The 25,321-nt window shown below is 43.5% G+C and overlaps 1 protein-coding gene and 2 pseudogenes across 1 annotated transcript; all 3 read right to left on the reverse strand.

Annotated features, from left to right (window-relative positions):
* Positions 1–2,266: 2,266 nt before the first annotated feature.
* Cog1 (component of oligomeric golgi complex 1) lies at positions 2,267–17,247 on the reverse strand (the record flags this gene model as incomplete). The annotated part of the gene is given in 3 exon segments (XM_087208158.1): positions 2,267–3,363; positions 3,365–3,800; positions 16,737–17,247. Coding segments are annotated over 3 exon segments (1,404 nt in total), but the record flags the coding sequence as incomplete, so codon positions are not given.
* Positions 17,248–21,965: 4,718 nt separating this feature from the next.
* Positions 21,966–23,241, reverse strand: LOC110345068 (protein enabled homolog; annotated as a pseudogene).
* LOC147828766 (protein enabled homolog pseudogene) lies at positions 22,830–24,803 on the reverse strand (annotated as a pseudogene).
* Positions 24,804–25,321: the final 518 nt, after the last annotated feature.

The following is a 25,321-nucleotide window of genomic DNA, read 5'->3' on the forward strand; positions in this document are numbered from 1 at the left end:
ATACAAGAGCGAGCAGAGTGAAATGCAGGATTTTACTGTCCAGGTCAAACAATCATTTCTCTTAAGAGTGACCACCACCACTTGATTTCTAACCATCATTTTGAGTGTGATAATACTTCAAAATTACTTTGTCACTGCCGTGGGTGAGAATCTCACGGCCATGTTGTTCTTTCTCTTTCTGAGGTTTGCGTAAAACTTTATTAATCCTTACATACAATTTAAGAGGTCAGATCACAGCCACCCCAGTGTGTGGGATTTTCTCTCATCCTCTTTCAGCCTTTGCAGCTCCACTCAGCTACCTGTGTCTCACCCCCTGCCAACACTGCTTCCTAGGGTGTAAATGCTGAGCGGGTTTCCTGTGTCACGTGAGCCCAAGTGGCAGTTCATTCACACCGAGGGTATCTTGGCAGAAGTCTGCTGCAGCAGGTGAATGAGATAGCTGTTGAGGAATGGCGTGAACACATCCAGGTCATGGGTCCATGGGCACTTCCAAGTGGTCAGTCACTTGTCACCTCAGTTCTGAGAAAAGGATTATCATCCACATATTTTTTAGGGTGAAAAAACAAGTTTTTTGTTTTTTTTTGTGTACTGGGGATTGAACTTTGGACATTGCGCTTGTGAGGCAGGCACCAGAATACAGTTTTTCTACCTATAAAAATCCTGGATGTGGATTTGATGTCTAAGTCAAGTCCTTTCCTTCTCCATGTTCTGTTTTTAGGGGAAGCACTAAGATCTCAAGTTATACCCAGCAGTTATAGGACTGACCTCCAGAGGAATGAGGTTCTGCCAAGTTTCCTTAACCATGAAATATACCCAGCAGGTGGCCACTCCTTCACTTGCTGGTGAAATGAACTCTTACTATTTAGGACAAAGCCACTGAATGTTCAGGAAGAGGTTTGCTCTTTGGGGGCAACCCAGAAAAAGGGGGTACAGTGCTCATTGGTTTATGATGGGTCATGTCCCAACAAACCACTGTAAACTGAAAGTACTCTACACTAAACCTGGTCACCACAGCCTGGCACCAGCATCTGCTGTGGAGGGAGGGTGGTTTCCCCTGACGACTGCAGGGCTGCCCTGGAGCTGTGGCCTCCTGACCCTGACCAGCATTTTGATAGAGCATCACAGTGCATATCACCCAGCCCACGAAAAGCCCTCACTGCAAAATGTGAAGGGCAGTTTCTCCTGAATGCTTACTGATTGCCCACCATATTCATGTTGAAAAATCACGAGAAGAGCCCTCATGAGCAGGGAGCATCTCTGCACTGGGAAGAGACCATGTTGGAGAGTCCAGAAGAGATCCAGTACCTGGAGTATGGCTTGCTGTGGCCACTCTTCATCTCCTCCTTGGTAGTGAGGACAATGCTGAGGTAGCGCAGGTCATAGAGGAGCTGCAGCGCCCAGTTCTGGGTCAGTGGGAATGTGCCTTCTTTCTTCAAGTGAGTCCCCATCCCAGGGAGAGACTGGATGCTTACATGGCACAGGGACCACCTGTGTGCTCTGACGGCTACAGCTTGTTTCGCAATCAGGTTTAATCTCACAACTTCGGTGTACACTAGAAAGTGGGTCATAAAGCTAAAGAGCTAAAAGCAGGGAAGAGACCCAGCCCTTAAAACAAACAAAAAGCCCTCAGTGCTGTAGATGGCATTTCTATAACCAGGGCATCATGCATGAAGGAGGGGTATTGTGAGGAACCCGAGCAGAGCAGACTTCGCTGACTCCGTCCCCAAATCAGGACTGGTCTTGTCTTTCAAATGTTTCTAATGGAGTGGGAAGCAGAGGCTGGGAGACAAAGACTCCCCTCAAGGATTTCCATGTGCCAGAGCAGTGCTGGGCACCTGCCCTCCTCACAGGCACCCTGCTGGGGATGAGTGGGGAGGTCTCCATGTTAGCTGGGAGAAGCCAGCTGAAGGCTTTATCTACTGGGCACATGTGATCCTGAGGAAATGGATGGTTAATGATTTGCCCAGAGTCTGCAGTGAGCAGGTAGCTGTGCCAGGGCTGTAAGCCGGGCCTTCTTGCCCTATGAAAGCTGTTATCTGGCTCACTTGTCCTGAACCACCTACTCCAGGAAGACCCGTCAGGTCCAGGAGAATGGGTGTGAACTCACAGAGCTGCAAGCCACCCCTAATAGAAAGGAACATATTTACAGGAACTGAAGCCTGGGCTGGGTGACCCTTAACACTCTGGACCTTTGATGTACCTGCCAGCACCCAAGAAAAAGATACACCTTTATTGGTTACTAAAGGGAGAACATTCAAACACCCACCTTCACCTGCTTTTCTGCTGCAAGTGTCTCATAGGCAGTGACTACTTGAACCATGCAGCTTTTCAGCATCTCCTGCAGTGTCACCTTCGGCAGGGCGTGGCCTCCAATCCGATTTATTTCCTGGCATAAGCTAAACAGGAAGGACTGTACGTACCAGGATGGCTAAAAGAACAAAGGAATTTCACGTTGCCAATTTACACCCATTAAATGATGTGTAGCAAAGGTGGGCCCATTTATCCTTAGGAGGCGTGCATGGCAGGACCTTGATCTCTCCACTCCAGCACCTTCCAGATACACAGCCCCTGTGGAGTCCTCCCTTCCGTACTCTGAGGTCCACCAGGCAGCTGGGACTGTAATGGTGCTGTCTGCACTTCAGGGTAAATGGTTCTCATTAGCAACAGAGCCTCAGCCTCTCAGACTGCTGAGATTATAGGCAAGTGCCACCATACCTTGTAAGAAGACCTTTCATCTCCATCTGTTGAAAGGAAAAGATGCAGGTTTTCTGTCTATAAAATCTAGGATAAAAATAAGTAGAAAAGGTTTTACACTGGAGCCATCCTGCAGAGAGGTAGGGTGCTGTTAACTATGAAATAAGATGTCACTCCCTTGCTACTGAAGGAGCTTCATGATGGTGGCAAGCCTAGTGTAAGATAAAAGTGAGGCAAATTTGAGATCCTAAGAAGTTCCTGTCAGTCACTTTCAAAAGTGCCAAGCTCCAGACTGGTAGCCCATCACCCTGCTGGAGAACTAATTATTTAACCTCCTGAGCTTTCCCCTTTCCCTGCTTTTTCAGAGCCTTCACCTCCGTTACTGGTTTCTCAGTGCTCTTAGATCTTCCCACAATGCACTGTTTCAGATGGGGGCACAGTTCTCCCAGGGACTGGCAGAGCCTGGCCATGAAAAGGACTGTGTGCAGCTTCGTGCTGCGGAGCACATTCTCCTGGCCTTGCACAGCTCCCTCGATGCTCTGCAGCTCTGCCTGGATGCAGTCTGTGATATACTTGATGCACGCCATGGAGTGAGTCCGCAGCATGTCCTGCACAGTCCCCGCATCTGCATATCGGTCAAAGGCAGAGTTCCTGACCTGCTGCATGGGGCAGGGGAGCATCATCAGAAGGAAGGTAGGCCAGGAGGTCTTCCAGTTTAACCTTCAGTTTGGAATCCAAGGCAGTACAGAAGTTCTGTACACAAGGACTAATAGCCTGGGCTCTCATGGAGAGGCCACTACTGGCTAAACGGGGTCGATTTGCCACGCTGACCCAGGCAGCATCAGAAGGCAGGTCAGTGGGGCTCTCAGACCAGAGGAACAGAGACATGTTCTGCTCGAAGTGGATGTGCTTATTGGCTGTGGAATTGCCAGTGGTGCTTTCAAGTTCCTGCAGAGCTGAGACCAGGAGCTCTTTGGAGCTACGGGAGATGGATTCAAAGCCTTCCTTTGTCAGAGTCTGAAACAGAATGAGAGAAGAGTTCGGATCCCTATTCTTTAATGAAGTCTCAAAACAAGAGTACCAGATGGCAACTGACCTCAGCATTCAGAATGTTCTCCACGACATTCAGGAAATCTACATGGCATGGCCGAGAACCAAAGAGACCATCACTAGTGGACATGGGCTTGTTCCTGGCCACCTGAGTGAGGCCTGGTATGTTTTTCAGGTCTGGATTCTCTAAGTGCTAGTGGGCAGGGACAGACTACACCCAGGAAGTGACAGGAGGCTCTCAGGACAGACATGAGATCACACTGGGTTGGCTGTGAAATGGGGATCCCCTGTGGTTCTCCACTCTACCTGTAAGCGGTCCAGGAACAGCTGCCGCATCATGTCCTCCCAGAACAGGAGTGGCTTCTCCAGGAGCCTCTGACACACCACCTCCCAGCTGTGACTGGCAGACTCACATGGCATCCTGGATCCCTGCGAGCCCTTTCATGCTCCTCACATACAGGAGCAAGTTGGTTATCTCATTCTTAGTATCTTCATTACACCTGAACAATATCATTTCCCATGAGGATCATCACAAGTTTGAGGCCATGCTGAGCTACATAATGAGTTCAATGCCAGTCTGAACTATGTAGTGAGATACTGTCTCACTACAAAGTTCAAGTTTGTGGGCATGGTGGTACAGCCCTTTGGTCCAAGCACTCTGGAGGGCTGAAGCAGAGAGATTACTAGCTCAAGCCCAGCCTGGGCAACTTAGCAAGACCTGTTTCAAAATAAAAGGATAAATAAATAAGAGCTGGGGATGTATCTTAGTGCAAAGACCTGGCCCACAAAGCCTGGGATTAACTGGCTCCTGGCCACATCTTGTCTCCTTTCTTGCTTTCCTAAATCTCACCCAAGAAACTTCACCCTCACTGGCTTTCACTTCCTCCAATCCACTACCACCTTCCTTGCCTTTGGACTCTATACACCTTCTTCCCTTTGCTTGAACTGTCTTCCTTTCCTTCATCCTACTAAACTGTACTCTACCTTCAGCTTTCAGTTTAATTATCACTTGCCCAGGAAGTCTTTTCTGACCTTGGTAAATTCTTTTCATTCAGTGTTCTCAAAGAAACTTGTACTCTGCTTTTATAGCAATGACTAATAGTGGCATTAAACAGCTGTTTGCATATTCATGAATTCAATATCTGCCTCTACCACTAAACTGTAACCTCCATGTTTCTCCAGTTCCCTGCTCTGTCCTCAAAGCCTGGCACAGTAGGCTGGCACATGGTAGACACTGGGTAAAGGTCCATCAGATAAGCCAGGAGAAATGTTGGTCAAGAGCTCACCAGCAAGGAAGGACGCTGTCCCATTGCAGGCTTCAGACTTCAAACTCCTAGCAGGCCCTGTACCTTGGTTCCCCTCAACACATCGTTGCACAGGTGACTATCAAATGACTGACCTGATTGAGGTGAAGCCCAATAGCCAGCAGAAGGGGTAAGCCTGCCTGGAAAGTCAGCTGCCTCAGGGGGAACCAAGGGATGAACCAATAGCACCAGTCCTAAGAAAAGCCCACAGCTGGTGTAAACTAAAACAAACAGTGTGGAGCTTTACCCTGACAATGGCTTTTTCATGGTGGGATAGCATTAGAAAGAAATCCAGTGCAGCGCCCCCATATTACCAGAGGTTTACTCAGGTGCCATTTTGGGAGAAAGTTGATCATATGGTACTGAGCCACGGGACAGCTACACTACAGCTTCACTCCAGGACTGATGTTGTAGGGAACAGGGGAAGGGGACGTTACCAGAACCTCTGCAGTGAGTCCTGGTCTCCTGCGAGCCACGGCAGCACACGGCGAATTACAGGAAAGGTAGACAAATGAGACTGAGAAGAAGCTGAGCTTTGGGTCTGATCAGTGCTGCTCTGGGCAGCAAAGACAAGAAGCCCTAGCTTGCAGCACCTTTTATTTAGTACATCCAAAGAAACAAATGTAACAAATGAATAATGTAGATTTCAGTATCATATTGGGATGAACAAGTGTAACAAAAGACTGGGTGAAATCTAAGAACAATGAGGAACTATGCAGATGAAGATTTAGTTCCTCCCAGGAACTACACAGATGAAGATTTGGTTCCTCCCAGGGCGTCTCCCACAGGTGTGGTCTTGTCCTGGAGGATTACAGCATCATGGGATCATTGAGGTCTCCCTTGTGACCTGAGGCCAAAATGGAAGTATGTCTTGGAGTGTTATTGCTGGCCTGTAGGCAGGAGAACTAGGCCTACTCAAATGATTTTTCCCTAGAATTATGTAGCATTGCTCCCAACATGACGTTACCCTACCGCAGTGACTGTTGGAGAGAAAGCCATGGAGACAGACTTGGAGAGGGTAAGTACTAGACACAGATTCCCCCCAGACCCCCTGAAAAGCTCAAGGTCAGACTGAGAGGGACTTGGGGCCTGCATTCTGTGGTAGGGGGAAAGAATCAGTGGGTTTGACTTTCAGAGGTGGCTGGATCTGAAGGTGATGGCACTGAGTCCAGCGATCTGCTTGATCACCTGCCCTGATGCCCATATCCAGAGGAGACCAGGGGTCTGACTGTTTCCCTGTGTATCAATGTGAGTGGGGACAAGTGTTGGCTTGGACAGTTGCCATGGACTTGAGTTTATAAACAGGTGACCTCTTGAGCAAAGGGGTGACCTCATAAATCTATAGGCTATAAGCAGGGCAGAGAGGATGATGACTTGCTGGATTCCAAAAACCACTCGTATAAATACATAGGAATTATTTTTTCTTTCTTCTTTTGAGCTTTGAGTTTTGTTGTTACTGTTATTTTGGGGTTTTTTGGGGGAGAGATCTGGTTTTTTTTTTTTTTGAGATAGAATCTCCCTATGTAGTTCAGCCTGGCTTTGAACTCACTATGTAGTTCAGGCTGGCCTTGAACTTGTGGTGATCCTCCTGCCTCAGCCTCCCAAGTGCTGGGATTACAGGTGTGTACCACCATGCCTGGTCCAGTTTTGGGGGTCATTTTGTTTTGTTTTTTTGGAGAGTTTCTTTTGGTGGTGTTTAGAGTTTCCTCTCCCATTTTCTTATGATCTTTCTTTATTTGTTTAATTAGGTCCTCTTCTTTTTTGGGGAGAGGTTTGGAAACAGGATCTCACTATGTATTATATAGTTCACACTGGCCTTTAACTTACTATGTAGCCCAGGCTGGCCTCAAACTCATGGTGATGCTCCTGCATCAGCCTCCTGAGTGCTGGGATTACAGGTGTATGTCACCACACCTGGCTCATAGGTCCTCTTCTTTGTTTCTTTTCTTAGTTTCTTAATTTGTTCCCTTATTATTACCAATTTTTTTTCCTTTAGTTTATGCTCCATTTTTTATTATTTATACTTTTCCTTGTTGTTTTTTCTGTTACTTTTATCTAATACTACTAATTTTCTTTTACTCCTTAATTCAGGTTCTCATTCCCTCCTACCTCTATGCTTATAAATGTAATCATTAAGCATTATGAATCTATAGATAGTTAAATATATCTTACTATGATTGAACACTATTTTTTTTTTTTTTTTTTTTTGGTACCGGGGATCGAACTCAGGTCCTTGCGCTTGCACAGCAGGTGGTGAAACCACTGAGCTAAATCCCTGGCCCGATTGAACACTATTATATTGTTAATGAAGTTCTATCGAGTAGATATTTACTGTAGTTCAATATATAGATTGTCTTAGTGTTTATTCTATAACTATAGATCACTTTCCTATGGTTGAGGGTGGTACATTATTAGTTTTAGCAGTTGTCAACATCCAGTTTATAGTTGATACTATTGTTAGTGATTTTAGTACTTTAACCAAAGTAACATATTTGATACTATCCATTGGTTTTCTTCATGTGCCAATATCTGGATTGCCTGAGAATCATAAACAATACTGCTGCTCATTCCCAAAGAACTGGGTACTGGGATAAATAAGCTGTAACCACCCTTTGCAAATAAATAGAGGTGGTTGGATCCTGGGACAGAGGCAAAAGTCAATAGTTAGGCCTAGAGGACATCTCTGAAAAGTAGACAATAACTAAAAAGGTCTCCATAATAGCAACAAAGCTACCCACTATAATTCTGTAAGTCTCAGCACAGAAAACAAAGAAAAAATACAAACATGAGAAAACAAGGCAATAAAATACCTCTAAAAATTCCCAACTCCCCCAAAGCCAATGCAGGAGGGACCACAGGGAACGAAATTAAAAGCCACACAAAATAACTGAAAGGATAATTGCGGAGGTTAAAAAAAAATCAATAAGGTCTTTGGAAAATTCAAGATATAATTAGATGGATAATGATTCTACTGAAAGAAATGATCTGCAAGTCTAGAGAACACACATGAAAAGCTAGAGAAGCTAAAGAAAGTAATGCAAATCATGAATGCCCAGCATAGAAAAGAATTGGATTCTATAAAAAACCCCAAACAGGAATCCAAGAGATTAAAAATTCTATTGAGGGGCCAGGGATTTAGCTCAGTGGTTTCACCACCTGCTATGCAAGCGCAAGGACCCGAGTTTGATCCCTGGTACCGAAAAAAAAAACCCAAAAAAAAAAAATTCTATTGAAAGTATGGGCAGCAGAAATGACCAATTTGAGGACAGAGTGTCAGATCCAGAAGACAGGGATATGGATGGTGATCAATCAATAAGAGACACCATACAAACAACAAGATAACATGAAACATGGATCCAAGAGCTTCCAGATGATCCAAAAAAGGCTAATTTAAGATTAATCAGAATTAATGAAAAATCAGAAGACAGCACAAAGGCATAAAAAACTGTTTACAAAAGTAATAGAAAACTTTCCATATGGAAAAAGAATTTAATGTACAGATGAACACGGCACATAGAGCCACAAAAAGCCATGATCAGAAAGGAACTAACCCAAGACACATCATGGTCAAATTAACAGAATTCCAACACAAGAATAGAATTTTAAAAGCTGTTTGAGAAAAGCTATGAATCACTTATAAAGAAAAAACCTATCAAAATTACAACAGATTTTCTCAACACAAACCTTAAAGTCAAGGAGAGATTGGAGTGAAGTATTTCAAGCACTAAAAAGAAGTAACTTCCAGACCAGGGATTTAGCTCAGTGATGCCGTGCCTGCCTCGCAAGCGCAAGGTCCTGAGTTCAATCCCCAGTACCAAAAAATAAATAATAATAAAAAACTTCCCAGATTCATATATCCTGCAAAATTATCTTTCAAAATTGATGGAGAAATAAGATATCGCCATGATAAAGAGCACCTAAAGAAATTATTGACTGCCTAACCAGCATTCTAAAAAATTCACAAGAATATCCTAGAAAGACACAATGACACTAACACTGCTAAAAGGCCTAATAGAATGAATGTACCAGGCAGGGCAAGCAATTAAGTAGAAGAGAAAGAAAAATCAGCAGTAGTAAAATAATATAATAGGAATGAGTCAATACCTATCAGTTATAACCATAAATGTTACCAGTCTCAATTTGCCAATCAAAAGACAGAGTAGCAGAATAGATGAAGAAACAAGATCCAACAATATGCTGTATACAAAAAAACCCCACACTTAGCCTCCCCCCCAAATTCATAGACTATAAATCTAAGGATGGAAAACATTTCATAGAACAGAAACCCCCAAACAAGGAAGAGTAGTAGCTATTCTATTTTCAGACAAACTGGACATTAAGCCAAAATTGATCAGAAGGTACAAAGAAGGTCACCACATGTTGGTTATGGAAACCATTCAACAGGAAGAGATAACAATTATTAACATTTATGCACCAAACACTGGTGCACCCAACTTCATAAAGCAAACACTGCTGGACCTAAAAGATTACATAAATAATGCAATTACAGTGGAAGACCTCAATACCCCACTATCACAAACACACAAATCAGCTAAACAACAACAAAAAAATCAACAAAGAAATATCAGAGCTGGGGCCAGGGGTTTAGCTCAGTGGTTCCACCGCCTGCCTTGCAAGCCCAGGGATCCAAGTTCGATCTCTGGTAGCAAAAAAAAAAAAAAAATCAGAGGGCCGGGGATTTAGCTCTGGTTTCGGCGCCTGCTACGCAAGTGCAAGGACCTGAGTTCAATCTCTGGTACCAAAAAAACCCCAAAAATAAACAAACAACAACAACAAAAATCAGAGCTAAAAAAATCTTCCAACAAATGGACTTTATATATATATATATATATATATATATATATATAGTGAGAGAGAGAGAGAGAGAGAGAGAGAGCGCCTATTCTACCCAACAAGAGAATACATCTTGTCAGCATGTGGAACTTTCTCCAAAATATACCACATAATGAAGCATGCTTAAGTAAATGCAAAAGAACTGAAATTTTACTATGCATATTATCAGATCACAGTGCAATGAAACTAGAAATCAGTGGCAAAAGACTCCACAGAATTTAACCAAACATATGGAAACTAAGCAACACACTCTTGAATAATCAATGAGCCACATATGAAAATAAGAAATAATACAATTCTTAGAATTAAATGATAATTCCACTACAACATACCAGAATTTATGGGAAATAATGAAAGCAATCCCTGAGAGGGAAGTTTATAGCTATGAATGCCCATATCACAAAAACAGAGCAAGCCTAAATAACCTAATGATGCACCCCAAGGTCCCAGAGAAATAAGAACAATCCAAATCCAGAGCTAATACAAGGAAGGAAATTACAATGATGAGAGCACAAATCAATGTAGTGGAGACTAAAAAAAGAATACAAAGAATCAATGAATCAAAGAGCTGCATCTTTGAAAGAATAAACAAATTAGATGAACCTTTAGTCCATCTTATCAAAAAAAATGAAAGACACAAATATATTCAACTAGAAATGAAAAAGGTGAAATCACAATGGAGCAAAATCCAGAATATTATCAACTGCTGTACTTCACCGACCTATACAAAAATAATTTGGAAAACTCAGAAGAAAGGGAATACATATGAATTAGTAAAACTGAACCAAGAAAACTTAAAAACTTTGAATAATTTAATAACAGGCAATGAATCCAACCAAAAAAAGAGAACCATTGGCCTATATCTCTAATGCACATAGATGCAAAAATCTTCAACAAGATACTAGCAAACTGCAGTAAAACATCACAAAGATCATATACCATGACTAAGTAGACTTAATCTCAGTGTTGCAAGGATGGTTCAACATATGCAAATCAATAAATATAATTCATCACATAAACAGAAGGACAAAAATCCCTCAATCATCCCAATGGACACAGAAAAAGCCTTTGACAATTCAACATCCATTCATGATAAAAACCCTGAAGAAAATAGGTTATAGAAGGACTTTATCTCAATCTGATAAAAGTCAGACATGACAAACCTTCCACAAACATTGTATTAAATGGGGGGAAAGCTGAAAGCTTTCTTTCTAAAATCAGGAACAAGACAAGGATGTCCACTATTACCACTCCTGTTTAACATAGTCCCCCGAACATTAACCAGAACAGTCACGCAAGAGAAAGAAAGGAAAGGGATAAATATAAAAAGAAAAAAGTCAAAGAATCATTATTTGCATATCACATGATTCTCTACTTATAAGACCCAAAAAATTCCACTAAAAGACTCCTGGAATAACCAAATTCAGTAGTGTAGCAATATTAAAAATCAATAGCATTCCTATACACTAATAATGAACTCACTGAGAAAGAAATTAGGAAAACAATAACATCAAGAAAAATTAAAAACATAGGGATTAACCTAACCAAGAAAGTGAAGATCTCAGGCGGGGGATTTAGCTCAGTGGTGCTGCCACCTGCCTCCCAAGTGGAAGGTCCCGAGTTCGATCCCCAGTACAAAAAAGAAAAGAAAAGAAAAAAAAAAAAGTGAAGATCTCAACAACAAAAATTACATCACTCTGAAAAAGGAGATTGAAGAGGGCATCAGAAAATGGAAGATATCCCATGTTCCAAGATAAGCAGAACTAATATGGTCCAAATGGCTATACTTCCAAAACTCATATATAGATTTAACACAATCTCAATAAAAATATCAACAGCGTTCTTCACAGATCTAGAGAAAACAATCCAAAAATTCATATGGAAGCAGAAAAGACCTAGAAGAGCAAAAGCAATTCTGGGTAACAGTAGCAAAGCAAGAGACACTACAATCCCAGATTTGAAGTTATATGACAAAGCTACAGTGATAAAAACAGCACGATACTGGCACAAAAACAGAAATGTGGATCACTGGCACAGAATAGGGGAAGCAGAAACAATCCCAGACACATTCAACTACGATCTTCAACAATGGGTTAAAAAACACACTGGAGGAAAGATAGCCTCTTTAATAAATAGCGCTGAGAAAATTGGATATCCACAGGCAGAAGACTGTCTAGACCCAGATATCTCATCATATACTAAACTAAAATAAAAGTGGATCAAAAATCTAAATGTTGGGCTGGCGATTTAGCTCAGTGGTGCCACTGCCCGGCTTGCAAGCACAAGGCCCTGAGTTTGATCCCTGGTACCAAAAAAAAAAAAGTCTAAATGTTAAAACAAAAATACTTAATCTGCTAGAATATAAAATAGGTGTAAGTCTTGAAGGCATAGGCATACACAAGGACTTTTTGAACAAAACCCCAATGGCACAAGAAACAATACTGAGAATCAATAAATGGGGCCATAGCAAAAACCTTCTACACAGCAAAGGAAACAACCAACAGAGTGAAAAGACAACTTACAGAATGGGAAAAAATTTTTGCCAGTTATTGCTCAGAGGATTAACATCTAGAGTACATAAAAAAACTCAAAAAAATTAGACACCCCCAAATAAAAGACCTAATTAAAAAATGGACATCTGAAATGAATAGATACTTCTCAGTAGAAGTACAGATAGCCAATAAATATATGATAAAATGTTCAACATTACTGGCTATTTGAGAAATGCAAATTAAAACAACACTGAGATACCATCTTACTCTAGAAAGAATGGCTATCATCAAGAAATCAAATACTAACAAATGTTGGCAAGGCTGCGGTGCGGGGGGAAGGAACCCCTCCACATTGTTGATGGAAATGTAAACTAGTGTAATCACGAGGGAAATTCATTAAAAACCTAAAAATCGAAATTTCATATGATCTAGCTATTCCCCTTCTAGGAATCTTCGTAAAAGAGTTAAAAAAATCATATTATAATGATACCTAATGCCCCTGTTTATAGCAGCATAATTCTTAATAAGCGAAGTATTGGAAACAGCCTGTATGTCCATTAATAGATCAATGGATAAAGAAAATGTAGTATTTGTACACAATGGAGTACTATGCTATCATAAAGAAGAATAAACTTGAGTTATTTGTAAGCAAATGGATGCACTGTCAGACCATAATCCTAAGTGAAATAAATCTGACACACAAGTTTAAATGTCACATGGTTTGTCTCATCTGAGAAACTCAAAATATAGACAGCAAAATAAAGGATAGATAATAAGAACTAGGGAAATTTTTTTCAAGTGGGAGATGAGAAAGAGATGGAAGGTGCAAGGAAGGAAATGAAAAAGGATTACAAAAAGAGAATCAAAGAAAAAAATGGAAATAGATCTTTATCAAATGGAAAGGGGATTGTTATGGCTTGTATCTATATGTGCTCCAAAGCCTCATGTGCTCATAGGTGAGGTCTTTGGGAGGTGGCTGGATCATCAGTGTGTGATGTTGGATCAGGGTATGTGATACATTTGTATGGCATAGTTCTGGGTGTGGATAATGGGAAGGCCCACACTGGATAGTGTGGGGGGCACCATCCAGTAGGTTTGTAACCTAGATGGGATAAAAGTCCAGAAGGGTTCACTGCTTGCTGCCTTCTCCCTGCCTGCCATGGACTGTTTCTCCTCTGCTAGGCCTCTATCATGCTGCCCAGCCTTGGAGCTAGGCAACTATGGATTGAAACCTCTACAAACTGTGAGCTGAAATAAACCGTTCCTCCTTTAACTCATGGGTGTCGGGTATTTTGTCTCAGCAACAAGAAAAGTAAGACAGAGTTGGAGAGTTGGAGAGAGCAGGAAGGAATGGGGGAAGGAGACAAAAAAAATTAAGATGTGTTATGTATGTGTACAAATTGACCACAATAAATGTAATCATTATCTACTGCAAACATGTACTAACAAAAATGCATAATTAATTAAAAAGGTGAAAAAAAGAAATAAAAGAAGAAAAATAAATAAACACATTTTATATGTAACTGAAAAATAAAAGTCCTCACCAGTAGGATGTTGGCCTGTGACGGTCTCCAGAGTAGAGAGGAGCAGGCCGCGTAGCAGAGATGGATCTGGCAGCAGCCCTTCTGGTAGAGTGTAGAAAAGGGCGTGTGCTTGGTTCAGAGTGGTGGCCAGCAATTCCACTAATAAGCAAAACTCGGCCTTGATACCAGAACCTGTGAGAAGAAATCATCCTTTCTAAACAATTTCCATTAATAAGTTAAAGACAGAGCCCTCTGGATGCTCCCGTCTCCCTCTGCTCACCCTGCTCCATCTTATGCTTTATTAAGAATTAAATTTTGGAAAGCCACACACACCATGGTTGGGATTGTTGAGAAATGTCTGAATCGTTGCTTTTCTGGCCATCGGGAAGTCTGTAAGAGAACTCTCCTTTGAAAGCATTATGGAGCAGAGGGCCTCTCCCACAGCTTGGTCAGACACAGCTGGGCATTTGTGCAGAATCTTGCTTTAGTGCAGAATGATTGACCTAGAAAGAGGACAACAAAGGTCAACGGGAAATTTTTAACATCATGGGTGAAGAGCTTGGGTATATCCAGAAGACAGATTCCATAAAATTGCAGTGGTGAGACCTGGCCATCACCAGAGATTTTTCTGCGGAATCCACTTACCGGCTGGCTGCTGCCACCTGGTGGAGAGTATAGGAAATTGGGAGAGGATTGAACTGCGTTAGGACTGGAAGAATCCAGCTTGAGCAGGCTGTGAAGGTGGCAGCAGAGCAGGTAGAGCTGTGTGGCATGGAGATACTGAGAGGCTTCCATGGAGCGCCAGATCTTCTCAGGAATTTCTATAGCAGCTTGATCCTGGCAGCCATGCTTTATAACTTCTCCAGGATCTATTGCTATGACTGCAGGGAAGGGTATAATAAAGAACAGTAAATAAAAGCAAGGTCAATGTTCTGCAGGCCCAGGGAGAGGATGGGATATTTTCAGCTTTAAAGCTTTCATAAGCCAATTGAATGCAATTTAGCAAGAAGTCGAAGTCTGATGTAATCCTTCATCTCACCACCTGGTTAACAATGTTCCTTTTTATTTATATTTATTGGCAGTCCTGAGAATTGAACCTAGGACCTTCACACTAAGCTACATCTCTGCCTTTTTTTTTTTAAGACATGGTCTTGCCAAGTCAATACTGTATGTTGTTCAGGCTGTGATCATCGTGCTTCAGGCTGCCAGTGTGCTGGGAAGGTGTGCCACCACTTCCAGCCACAAGTGATTCTCTTGATGTTCCCATCCTTTTGATGTCTCGATGGCAGGGAGCATTGTGGGCCACCTCTCCTGTAAGAATCCTCTTTGCTTTTCTGATGTTCAACCTTACTATTTTGTCCTATTTTTCTGAGAGCTTCTTAACTGTCCTTCAGTAGCTCTACAAAATCTTCACCTTGTTGAGTCTTCAAGCCTCTCATCTTCATCTACCCTCTGAGCCATCCCCTCATGGAGGATTACTGCCTTATAAAAAGGTTGTCAGGGTCTAGCTTAGGCCTTTTTATGGTCCCCCTTTCTACCATGTGATAATACAGCAGGAAGGCTCTCATCATGTCCAAATGCCACTGCCTTGACTTTGGACTTCCCAGACCCCAGGATTATGTTTAAAAAAAGTTTGATGAATTATCTAATCTCAGGTTCGAACTCGGGACCTTGCACTCGTGAGACAGGCTCCAGAACCACTGAGCTAAATCCCCAGCCCTATTCTCAGGTTTTTTTAATAGCAACATAAACTGACTAAAACAGCCATATTCCAAATCTTATCTGTCCTTAAGATCTTTCCACCCAGAGGACCCAATCTGAAAGTGACTTTCTTCACAACTCATATGAAAAATGGATACAGTTATTTTGAAAAATAATCATTTATCCCAAAATATTTCCTACAGCTATTCTACATTACTTTTTTATTTCTTGTCAACTTTCCCTGGATTTATATCCTTGACTGTATCGGTAGGATGAACCAGAGCAGAAATTAGGGGACTTCTGCTTTTTTGTGAATTGAACAGAGAAGGCACTCAAATTTTGGGGTGGGGGGTGACTACAAACTGGAGGTACAACTGTGAAAATCAATACATTTCTAAAATCAGGCGTAACACAAATTAGCCTTTTTATAAGGCTGGAAGTATGTTCAGTTATAGCAATATCTAGCCATATGCAAGAGGACATGTATTCAATACACAGCCCAGGGGAGGGATGCAGTCACTCATTTCAAAATTTTCCAAAGGATTTCCATTATTGTGTTATATCACTCAGTGGCCTGGGTTTTTCTGCAGCCCAGGTAGCACGAAAAGGTTCCACATGGGAGCTAGAGGTACTTTTGCAATTTCCTCTTCTGAGTCCAGTAAGTTGTCAAGGTTAAGCACAAATGCTTCCCACACCTGTTTCATCTCCACGCCCTTCAGTCTACTCATCCCTAGGTCCACATTCTTCAGGGAGGCCAGAGGCTGCTCGGTATTTATTCCCACATCCTTCCTAGCTGGGCCTTATCATTAGTGTCTGGGGGAAAGAAGACAGGGAGACCCGAATTGGAAGAGCCCTAGCTCCCTACCATGAACACGTGCGAGTACTCAAAGGTCAGGGCCTGCAGCCTGGTTCCCCCCTCCAACTCCCAAAGGCTGGCATGCCACCCGGCAGGGTGAAGTTACTCCGGGGGGCGGGTCAGGGGAAGGCTGGGATGAAGAATGAATGGCTTGAGGGGAAGGTGTGAACATAAGGGGGAAATCTGTTCCATGGAAAACGTCAGGAGGTGGTGAATTCGGGAAAGAGCTGAACTCGAGTCCTCGGGCGCTTTCAGCCCTAACGGGGAGCCCGACTGCGGTGAGCGGATCGGGGCCGGAAGTCCGGACGGCTCCAGAAGACAGTGTCCACGACGTCGCGAAGGGACCAAGCAGCCCGAGGAAGGCCGGCCTGCGCCGCTCCCTGCCGGAGGTGAGGGCGGCGCTGCAGGCGGCGGCTCCGCGGCCGGACTGCGGGACTGACCTGCGGGACCCGCGGGGGCCGGGGCGCGGCCGAGCCGGCCTGGCGGAGGCGGGCGCAGTACTGGTCGGTGGCCTTCACCGCGTCCACCAGCCCCTCGGCGCAGCGGCGCATCTGGCCGATGGTGTCGGCCGCCTCGATCAGGTCGCGGTACCGTTCGCCCACCATCTGCCGCAGCTCCTCCTTCTTGTGCTCGATCTCGGCCCGAACCTGGCGCTCTAGCCCGCGGATTTCCTCCGCCCCGTGAGTCTCGAAAAGCGCTGCGGCGTCCCGCGGATCGAGCCGCTTCAGGGAGGTGCAAGCTGCCGTGGCGCAGAGATGCAGTACTGGTATCAATCACCCCACGGCCGCTTCCTCCCAACAACCCCGCCCCGCGCTCCGCCAAGGTAGATGAGGGCAGAAGCCCTTCCGGTCCTTGTTGGACCCCCTTTTTTCCCCGGGATTCCTGGGCGGCAAACGGCTGCTGGACCTTGGAAGATCTGTTCCTGGATGCTGTTCTTTGCCTGAGGGCAAAGGACAAATCAGACCTCCTGCCTGGTGGCCGAGGCCTGGAATCTTCGGGCGCGCCTGGAGGCTTTGCTGTACAGACAGGAGCTGTGTAGTCGGGTTAATCACTGCAGGCAGCCACCAGCAGTCTGATTCTCATTCTTCCTATGAACGCTCGTGTCCCCTTCTGTGCCATCTCTAGGATAGGACGGGCCTATCCCCTTGTGATCCTGTGATTTCACCGTCAGTTGGTCCCTTTTCTTTGCGAATCTCCAGCCAATACCCCACTCTTCACTCCTCTGGCATGCCTGCCAGTCCTAGACACTCTTGATCTCTAGAGTCGCCCTTTTCTCAGACAGCGGCAAAGCTAGGACCCTAGAGCTTAGACTTCAACTATTGAAATAATAGTCTGTGTCTGTTAAAGCCTTTTAAACTAATTAGTGAAGAGGAACAATATTCAGTAGGAGGAGCTATCAGTAAAGGTGCTCTGGATCGGTAACAGCCTGCTAAAAACAAACAAGCAATGTAACCTGAAGCTAAGAGAGGTCAGAGTGGGAACTGACAAGAGGCAAGTAACTATCACTTAAAATTGTCAGAAAAGCCACAAAATGAAACAAATAACATAAAAAGAGGAAAGCCACAAAATTACTGTCAACTCAGAAGAATCTAGAACAGCCACTTATTTGACAATTCACAAAACAGGACCAGGACTTTAGGGCTCAGGTCACAATTCAGGACACCTTCACCTTTCCTTGTAGGAAGTCAAAGCACCCCGACCTATTCATGTCTGTGTCACAGAGCTTCAGGATGGCAGAAATGTGACCATCAATGACATAAGAACTTGCTGGTGGAACTTGACTGAGGCATTGGATCCCCTGATTCCTGGATCAGTCACTGCTCCATTATCTACCTGGTGGCTCAGACCCCAAGTCTACTATGGTGTCACTTCCTGATCTTAAATATTCATTGGCACCAAGAACCAAACAAGAGAGGTGTGGCTTCAAGGAGAACTACCTTGAAAGGAACAAAAAGAACTTGGGCAACATTCTGAAGGGGCTCTTCAATATCACTAGAAGAAGGCGACAACAGCCACTTAGGAAACCCCAAGTCGCAAAAGTCTCCCTCCACCCCAGGCATTGATTTCAACCTTCTGGGCCGTTCAGAATGAAAAAAAAAGCAATCTTTTCTAATCTCTCTAAACTCATTTCAATCCTAGAACAATTGGGAGAGATGGTCATTCCTATTTTATAGAAGGGAAAACTCAGGGTCCACAGAGACAGGCCACAGGTAAGAGATAGAATTCTCTGATTTTCTTACTCCTTTCATTAGATCAAACCATCCTAGGTCTTAGGCTTCAAAATTTTCAGGAAAACTATCTCTCACTGCCACTTTAGAGGTACTCAGCAGCTCCATTTTATTGAATAAGGCCTGAAAGTACAAGATACAGTCCTTCTGGTCAGATTATAATTCTGACTACTGAGCCCAGGTTTTCCCCCATAATACCCAAGTTTCAGAGTTGGCCTTTCTTAAATGTTCCGATACATGGGAAGGGATTGTCCTGGTTGTCTTTACACTGTTTGTCATTCTGTATTCAGAATGTTCAATTTCACTTCCTCGAGACAGAAGAAGAAAGGGAAGAATGACTTAGAGCAGACTTACATTCAATGAAGACATGATAACATGACTTTACTGCTCTCAAAACACTCAGTCCAACAGTAAACAGCCCCTGCCTCGCTTTAGGGACTTCTCAAACACTCCTCATAGCCTCCCCTCTACTGTCTGAATTAGGTATCTGGCTGGTCAGAACGACAGATTTACAATTATGCCAACCAGATGCTGTACCAATTGATGAGTCATGTCATTTCAGTTGGAAAAAAAATGACAAAGTTATCTTCTGATTTAGAAAGACTGCTGATCTTTCAGACATGTGAGTACTGAATGAGCAAAATGCACCACTTTCCATCTTAAGAAAGTTGCGTTTGCGGACAATGTCCTAGAAGCAGTAGGATGCCAAGAGAGGGAGATGAGGTCTCTTAAGGAATAGCTACAAATAAAATGTGCTGGATGGTGAGAAAATTATAGTGTGTGATTCCCAGACCAACAACTAGTTGGGCAGAACTGTGAAGTGTGTGAATTCTGTGTATTTTTCTTTGCTCACTCCATCTTTCCATCCAGGAACATTCATTTCCTCAAATTTTGCCCCAGATACTGTAGTATTCTAATGAGTAGGAGGAGCCCATGAAGGGCATTGTATTAAGGGAATTGCATTCAGCTTCTGAGGAATGAAGACCACTGAGGCAGACAATGGATCGGTCCTCTTGGAGCCCTTGAAAATTGCTGTCATGTTTGGAGGTGTGTCTCTGTGGTAGATCTCTTGCTTACCATGTGAGACAATCTGGCCTTCATTCCCAAAACTGAAACGTAATTTTAATTTAAAATTTAAAAAATGCCCAATAGCTGACCCTTCTGAAGCCAGATGGTCAGAATTTAGAGGAAATGTGCACCAAGTCCCCAGGAGATAACTAACGTTCAGTGTGGGACCCAGGTCCCTGAGGAACATGCTTCTGTCTCAGCTCCTGTGAGATACGTTGGCTTCCTGTGCTCATGGAACCTGAATGGCTACAACTCAATGATCCAGCACCTACAAAAAGAAGCCATTGAACAACCTCTGTCCCCCTAGGTCCCACTCACCTGTGTGCTTCACAACATGTGACATGTCTCTGACACTCACTGTGGCCTCTGTGTTGGGCATTGAGACCCATCTGCAATCAACTATGGCAGAAAGGAGCACTGGAAGAAGATCCTTCATAAGTGCCAGGGCAAAACACAGGGGCGTGCTTCTGTAATCACAGCCAACCCACTCAGTGGCACTCCCTGGGTTCTCCAGGGCCAGATCACCTGCCAAGGGGAAGTGATGCTTCCACTCTCCCAGGCTGAGTGAGCTGTATGAATGGCCTTCTCTCACCTGTCAGATATTGGAGTGGCACCCACCATTCCAGCAGCCTCCACAAGTGATTTAATATGAACGCCAGACAATCCGGGACCAGACACCAGAAACACCTATGACTCAAGAGTGTGGGTGTAGGGCGGATCTCTACTTCTGCATTCCATACACCACCTGAGGCCCTGCACACACAGTCAAGTTGCTCCTTTTCTAAATGCCTGGGGTCTTATCCAGCACCTGGACTTGGCTGTGGAGGGGCAGCTGGTAGGGTTGGTAGGAGCTCTTTGCTAAGATCCTAGGGTGAGTGGGAGCCTAGTCAAGGAAATGGGCACAGAACTGAAGTGTTGCCATGGGGCCAGCAGAGGAGAAAGGACATGGAGATCTTATTGTTAATAAGAGTGGAGAGTTGGGAGGAACCAAAGCTGCAAGAGTCGGGGATGGGTGTGACCTGAGATTGGTAAGAGCAGAAAAGAGCTAGGAAGTTGGAGGCCAAACCTATGAGGACAAGAAGATACTCTGAATCCCTATTCTGCTGCTTAGTAAGGAACCAAGTGGTCCAACTTTAGTGACACTGTGACTTCCATTGACTGCAGGAGTTTTAGGGAGGATTCTAGGAGGCTCTGAGAAGCCAGGAGATGGAATGTTTTAGGAGTCAGTGGCCTTTGAACATTTGGCTTTAAACTTCACTTAGGAGGAGTGGTCTTTGCTTGATCTTTCCCAGAAGAGTCTCTATAGAAATGTGATGTGGGAAACCATCAGAAATCAGCTTGTAGAAGAGACAAGAAAAACCAGAACATGGAAGACTAGTCCAACAATTCAGGGTGAAATCTGAGAAGTTATATGGAAGAGAGACTGTAAAATCAAAGAAAGTGGTCAGCATAGTGAAACCTTCATCTGGATGCCAAATCGTAATCTGGACAAGAAAATCCCTAATGGAATAAAATCATGTGAATGTAGTGTGTGTGGAAAAGTTTTTATGTGCAACTCATCCCTTAGTAGATATGTTATATTGCATTCCATGCAAACCATATGAGTGTGAGAAGCAGGCAGAGAAGCTAATAAATGTAAATAAAGTGATGAAATATTCATTTCTCTCCCAGGTGTTCAAAGACACACTTGTAAACTAAATAACACCATCAATGGACCTCAAAAGGTACTTTAAAAAGTCTTTTATTTTTCCAGTTCAAGTATGTCAACAAACTCAATGAGGGAAAAAAACCTCTATCAATGCAAAGAATGTACAAAGGCCATTGTTTGTCCTTGTTCATATCAAGCACAAGGAAAAACTCATCCTGTAGTAAAAAGACCTTTAAACAGTGTGGTCAGGCTCTCAATTTTTCCAAGGTCCTTTAAAATCATAAACAATTCACACTGGTAGGAAAAAAAAAATCTATGAGCATAGACATTGTGGTACAGACTACAGTTGTTTTAGTTACCTTCAGCCAGTGGGGAGAGACAGTGATCACAGAGTTGCAATGTCTGCAAGCTTTCAGAGGATGCTGGTTACCTTCTTCTGACTCCGTCTCCATTTCCTTCTCACAGTTGCAACATCATAGAGCATTGCTGAAGGTTGCTGTTTGTTCAGCACCCCCCCCCCCATTAAAGTTCTCTCTCTCTCGCTTTTCTATGCCATCTTTGACTTTCTCAATTCTTGCCTGATTGCATCAACAAGCTCTTTAGTTTTGTCAGTTCTTTTCTTGTTTCATCTAAAATGTCCTGCTTTAGCCTGTTTAGCTGAGTTCTTCTGTCCGGATGCCACTGGCACAGGTCTGTGACAAAAGTATGGATTTTGGTCTGGAGATAACAGGCATTTGCTGTTATTCACTACATTTGCTTTTTCTATGGGTTCAGGCATACTTGTTGAAGAGGTCTTAAAAGCTCTAAGATCAGTATCTTCGCTTTTGTCCTCTCTTTGTTCTGCTTCTATTGTTGATTTCTTGAGCAGTTCTCCTATCCAGAGGCACTCAGGTCTTCCCTTAAATCACTGGTCCCTAGAGGAAGGGGCCCATTCCCACGACACACGACTGGCATTGGATGAGGCTTACACCAGTGGAACTCCCTCCACTAGGAAAAGAGACATTCTCCACCCATGATACTTTCCAAACTTTTGCTCCAGCAATTGCAGCTTAAGTCCAGTTAAAGTTAGACTCGTGTAGTCCAGAGAAAAATCCAGTCTCAGGGAGAGATGGGGCAGGAAGAGTTGGTGGAGGGGCGTCTGACTGGAAAGAGGGGAATAAAAGTGTGAGTGGGAGACACAGAAGAGAGCACGGGGATGACTGCGGTGAGGGTTCCGGGGGTGGAGGGAGGGCTAAGGTCTGGGCAGGACTGAGGGGAGCAGAGGAGGGGCTGAAGGTGCAGGTGGTCCCAAGACAAGGCCAGCGCTTGACACTCTGAGCTCCCTCCCATTCAAACTGCTCCCTTTCCAGCTGCTCGCTGTCGTGAGCAGGTACCGTGGGTAAAGAGGACTCGGACTCGAATGGCAGTTCACACACTTATCTTATATTATCATAATTCACTCCAATACAGTTATCACACAATATTAAGTCTGCCAATTACCACGTCCCTGTACCTGTACTGCGCAAGTCCTTATGGGAGCGCGACGTTTCCTCCCGGAGGGTCAGAGGGTCCGATCCGTAGACAAAGGGCGTCGAGTCGGTGCTAGGCTATCCACCTCTCCGCTTGCCTCGTCTTCTGGTCTCGTCTGATCGGTGGCGATGCTCCTTCCAGCGGGATCAGGTGTGCAGATGTCTCGGTCGGTAGTCAGATCAGCAGAGTGACTGGTCGACTGGTCAGTGGGACGGATCGTCGACTCGCTTGGAGTCTTCAGCTCCTTTTATACTATTCTAACTGGGTGTTTGTGGTATTGGTTCAGACTTATTACATATTATCACACTGTCCATTTCGGGGCACACCCTGTCCAGTTCGGGGTACACCCTGTCCAGTTCAGGGCAACCCTTATCAGTTCCATACCGCTTAAGGTTCTACTTTCATTACTTTCATATCTTATGGTTACACATCACTCTTATGATTGTGTTATACTTAGGTTACAGCACTCTTAAAGTCACAACACACTCTAGGGTTACAGCACACTTAGGGTTATACAATTCCATCTTATTTCAAAGTGTTCTCCACACTCCTGCGGCTCCATCTGCTCTTGATCAAGCCATTTCTGTGTTTGCGTTCTTCTTCTTTTCTCCAGTTGTTCTAAGTGCTCCTTTTCCAGGCTCTCTCTAGCCTTTCCCTTTCCATTCTCTCTCTCTGGACTTCCCCTCTCCACCTCCTCCTTTTGTCACTGTTGTTCTTGCAGTAACCTTCTCTGAATTTCTAATTCTTCTTGGGATGGGCTATTTTCCACTTGAGCAGGTAGTTAGTTGTGAATTCTGTCTAGGCAATGTTGGCCCTGCTTTGTGAATTCTGCACTTCTAAGGCTTGCATCGTGGCACTTGCGGTGACACTGGCATCCTCCTTGCTGCCAAAGTGGAGGCCTTACACTGGTTTGGCATCCTGCCCTGGTGGACGGTCTGGGTAGCTTGACTGTATGTCTACCTTCAGGAATGGCCCAATTTATCATGAACTGGGGGTCCTGGCTCTTCTTGCCCACCTCTCTGAATGTGTTGTTGCTCTCCCTACCTGCCCCTCCATCTCTTGATCCCCTTCCCCTTTGAGAAAGATCTGTCTTCCTACTTGCTATTTTCTATTTTGCTCTTTATTTATACTTTGGGTTTCTTACATAAGAGAAACCATGTGATATTTAAGCTTGTGTGTCTGATTTATTTTACTTAACATTATGGTCTCAAAGTGCATCCATTTTCCTAAAAATGACTCATATTTATCCTTCTTTATGTCAGAGTAGTACTTCATTGTGTTTAAATACCACATTTTCTCTATTCATCTGTTGATGGACAAATAGGCTGCTTCTAAGATTTAGCTATTATGAATTGTGCTGCTGTAAATATATGTGTGCATGTATCACTGTAATATGACGTCATTAACTCTTTTGGGAAGAGACCTAGAAGGGGAAAACCTGGGTTGAATGGAATTTCTAGTTTTATATTTTTGTGTAATTGCCATATCAGTTTCCATAGTGATTGTACTAATTGACATTCCCATGAACAAGGTTTCTTTTTCCCTGCAGCCTCACAAGCATTTGTTATTGTTTGATTTCTTCTTTTTTTTTTTTTTGGTACCGGGGATCGGACTCAGGACTTTGTGCTTGTGAGGCAGATGGCGAACCACTGAGCTAAATCCTGGCCCTATTGTTTAATTTCTTGATTATAGCTATGGAATCTCAGTGTTGTTTTAATTTGCATTTCTCTAACAGGCAGAGATATTGAACATTTTCTCATGTATTTATTGGTCATTTGTACTTCTGAGAAGTGTCTGTTCATTCTGGTTGCCCATTTTTTGGTTTAGTCTTTTATTTGGGGTGGGTTCTCTTTAGTTTTCTTGTTACCTGTATCATGCAGCAAACATTCCTGTACATGCTTCTTTGTGAACATGGGCAAGTATTCCTGTAGAACAGGTACCTAGAAAAGGAATTGTTGGCATGAAGCTATTTTAGATTTCAGACTTTAATTGCCCTGAAAAAACATTGTGCTACCACACCCCAGGCGGCAGAATCTATTTATTTCCTCACACTTTTCAACCACTGGATAGTCTTCATGCTTCTGATGAAGTTTGATTCAGAAATAACCTTTTCATTTTCCAGAAATCTCAGTGAAAATTACGTCACTGAACTACGTAAGGATTCCTTTGAAGGCCTGCTGTCTCTGCAGTATTTGTAAGTTAGTTAATCATATTTATTTATGAGTTATATGTTATCTATAAAATGAGTACAGAGTTCAAATTAGATGTTCTCCAAAATCTCTTCCACTAATAATATTCTGCAATTATGTAAGTCTGTGTAGGTCTCAGTCTGTGTCTATCATCAAATGCCTTACATGCATTTTCACTCTTCAAATTATATAGACAAGATACAAA

This window comes from Heterocephalus glaber, unplaced genomic scaffold, assembly GCF_053883595.1.
Source record: "Heterocephalus glaber isolate CG9 unplaced genomic scaffold, H.glaber_assembly_v1.0 deba00000937, whole genome shotgun sequence".
Taxonomy (NCBI): Eukaryota; Metazoa; Chordata; class Mammalia; order Rodentia; family Bathyergidae; genus Heterocephalus; species Heterocephalus glaber.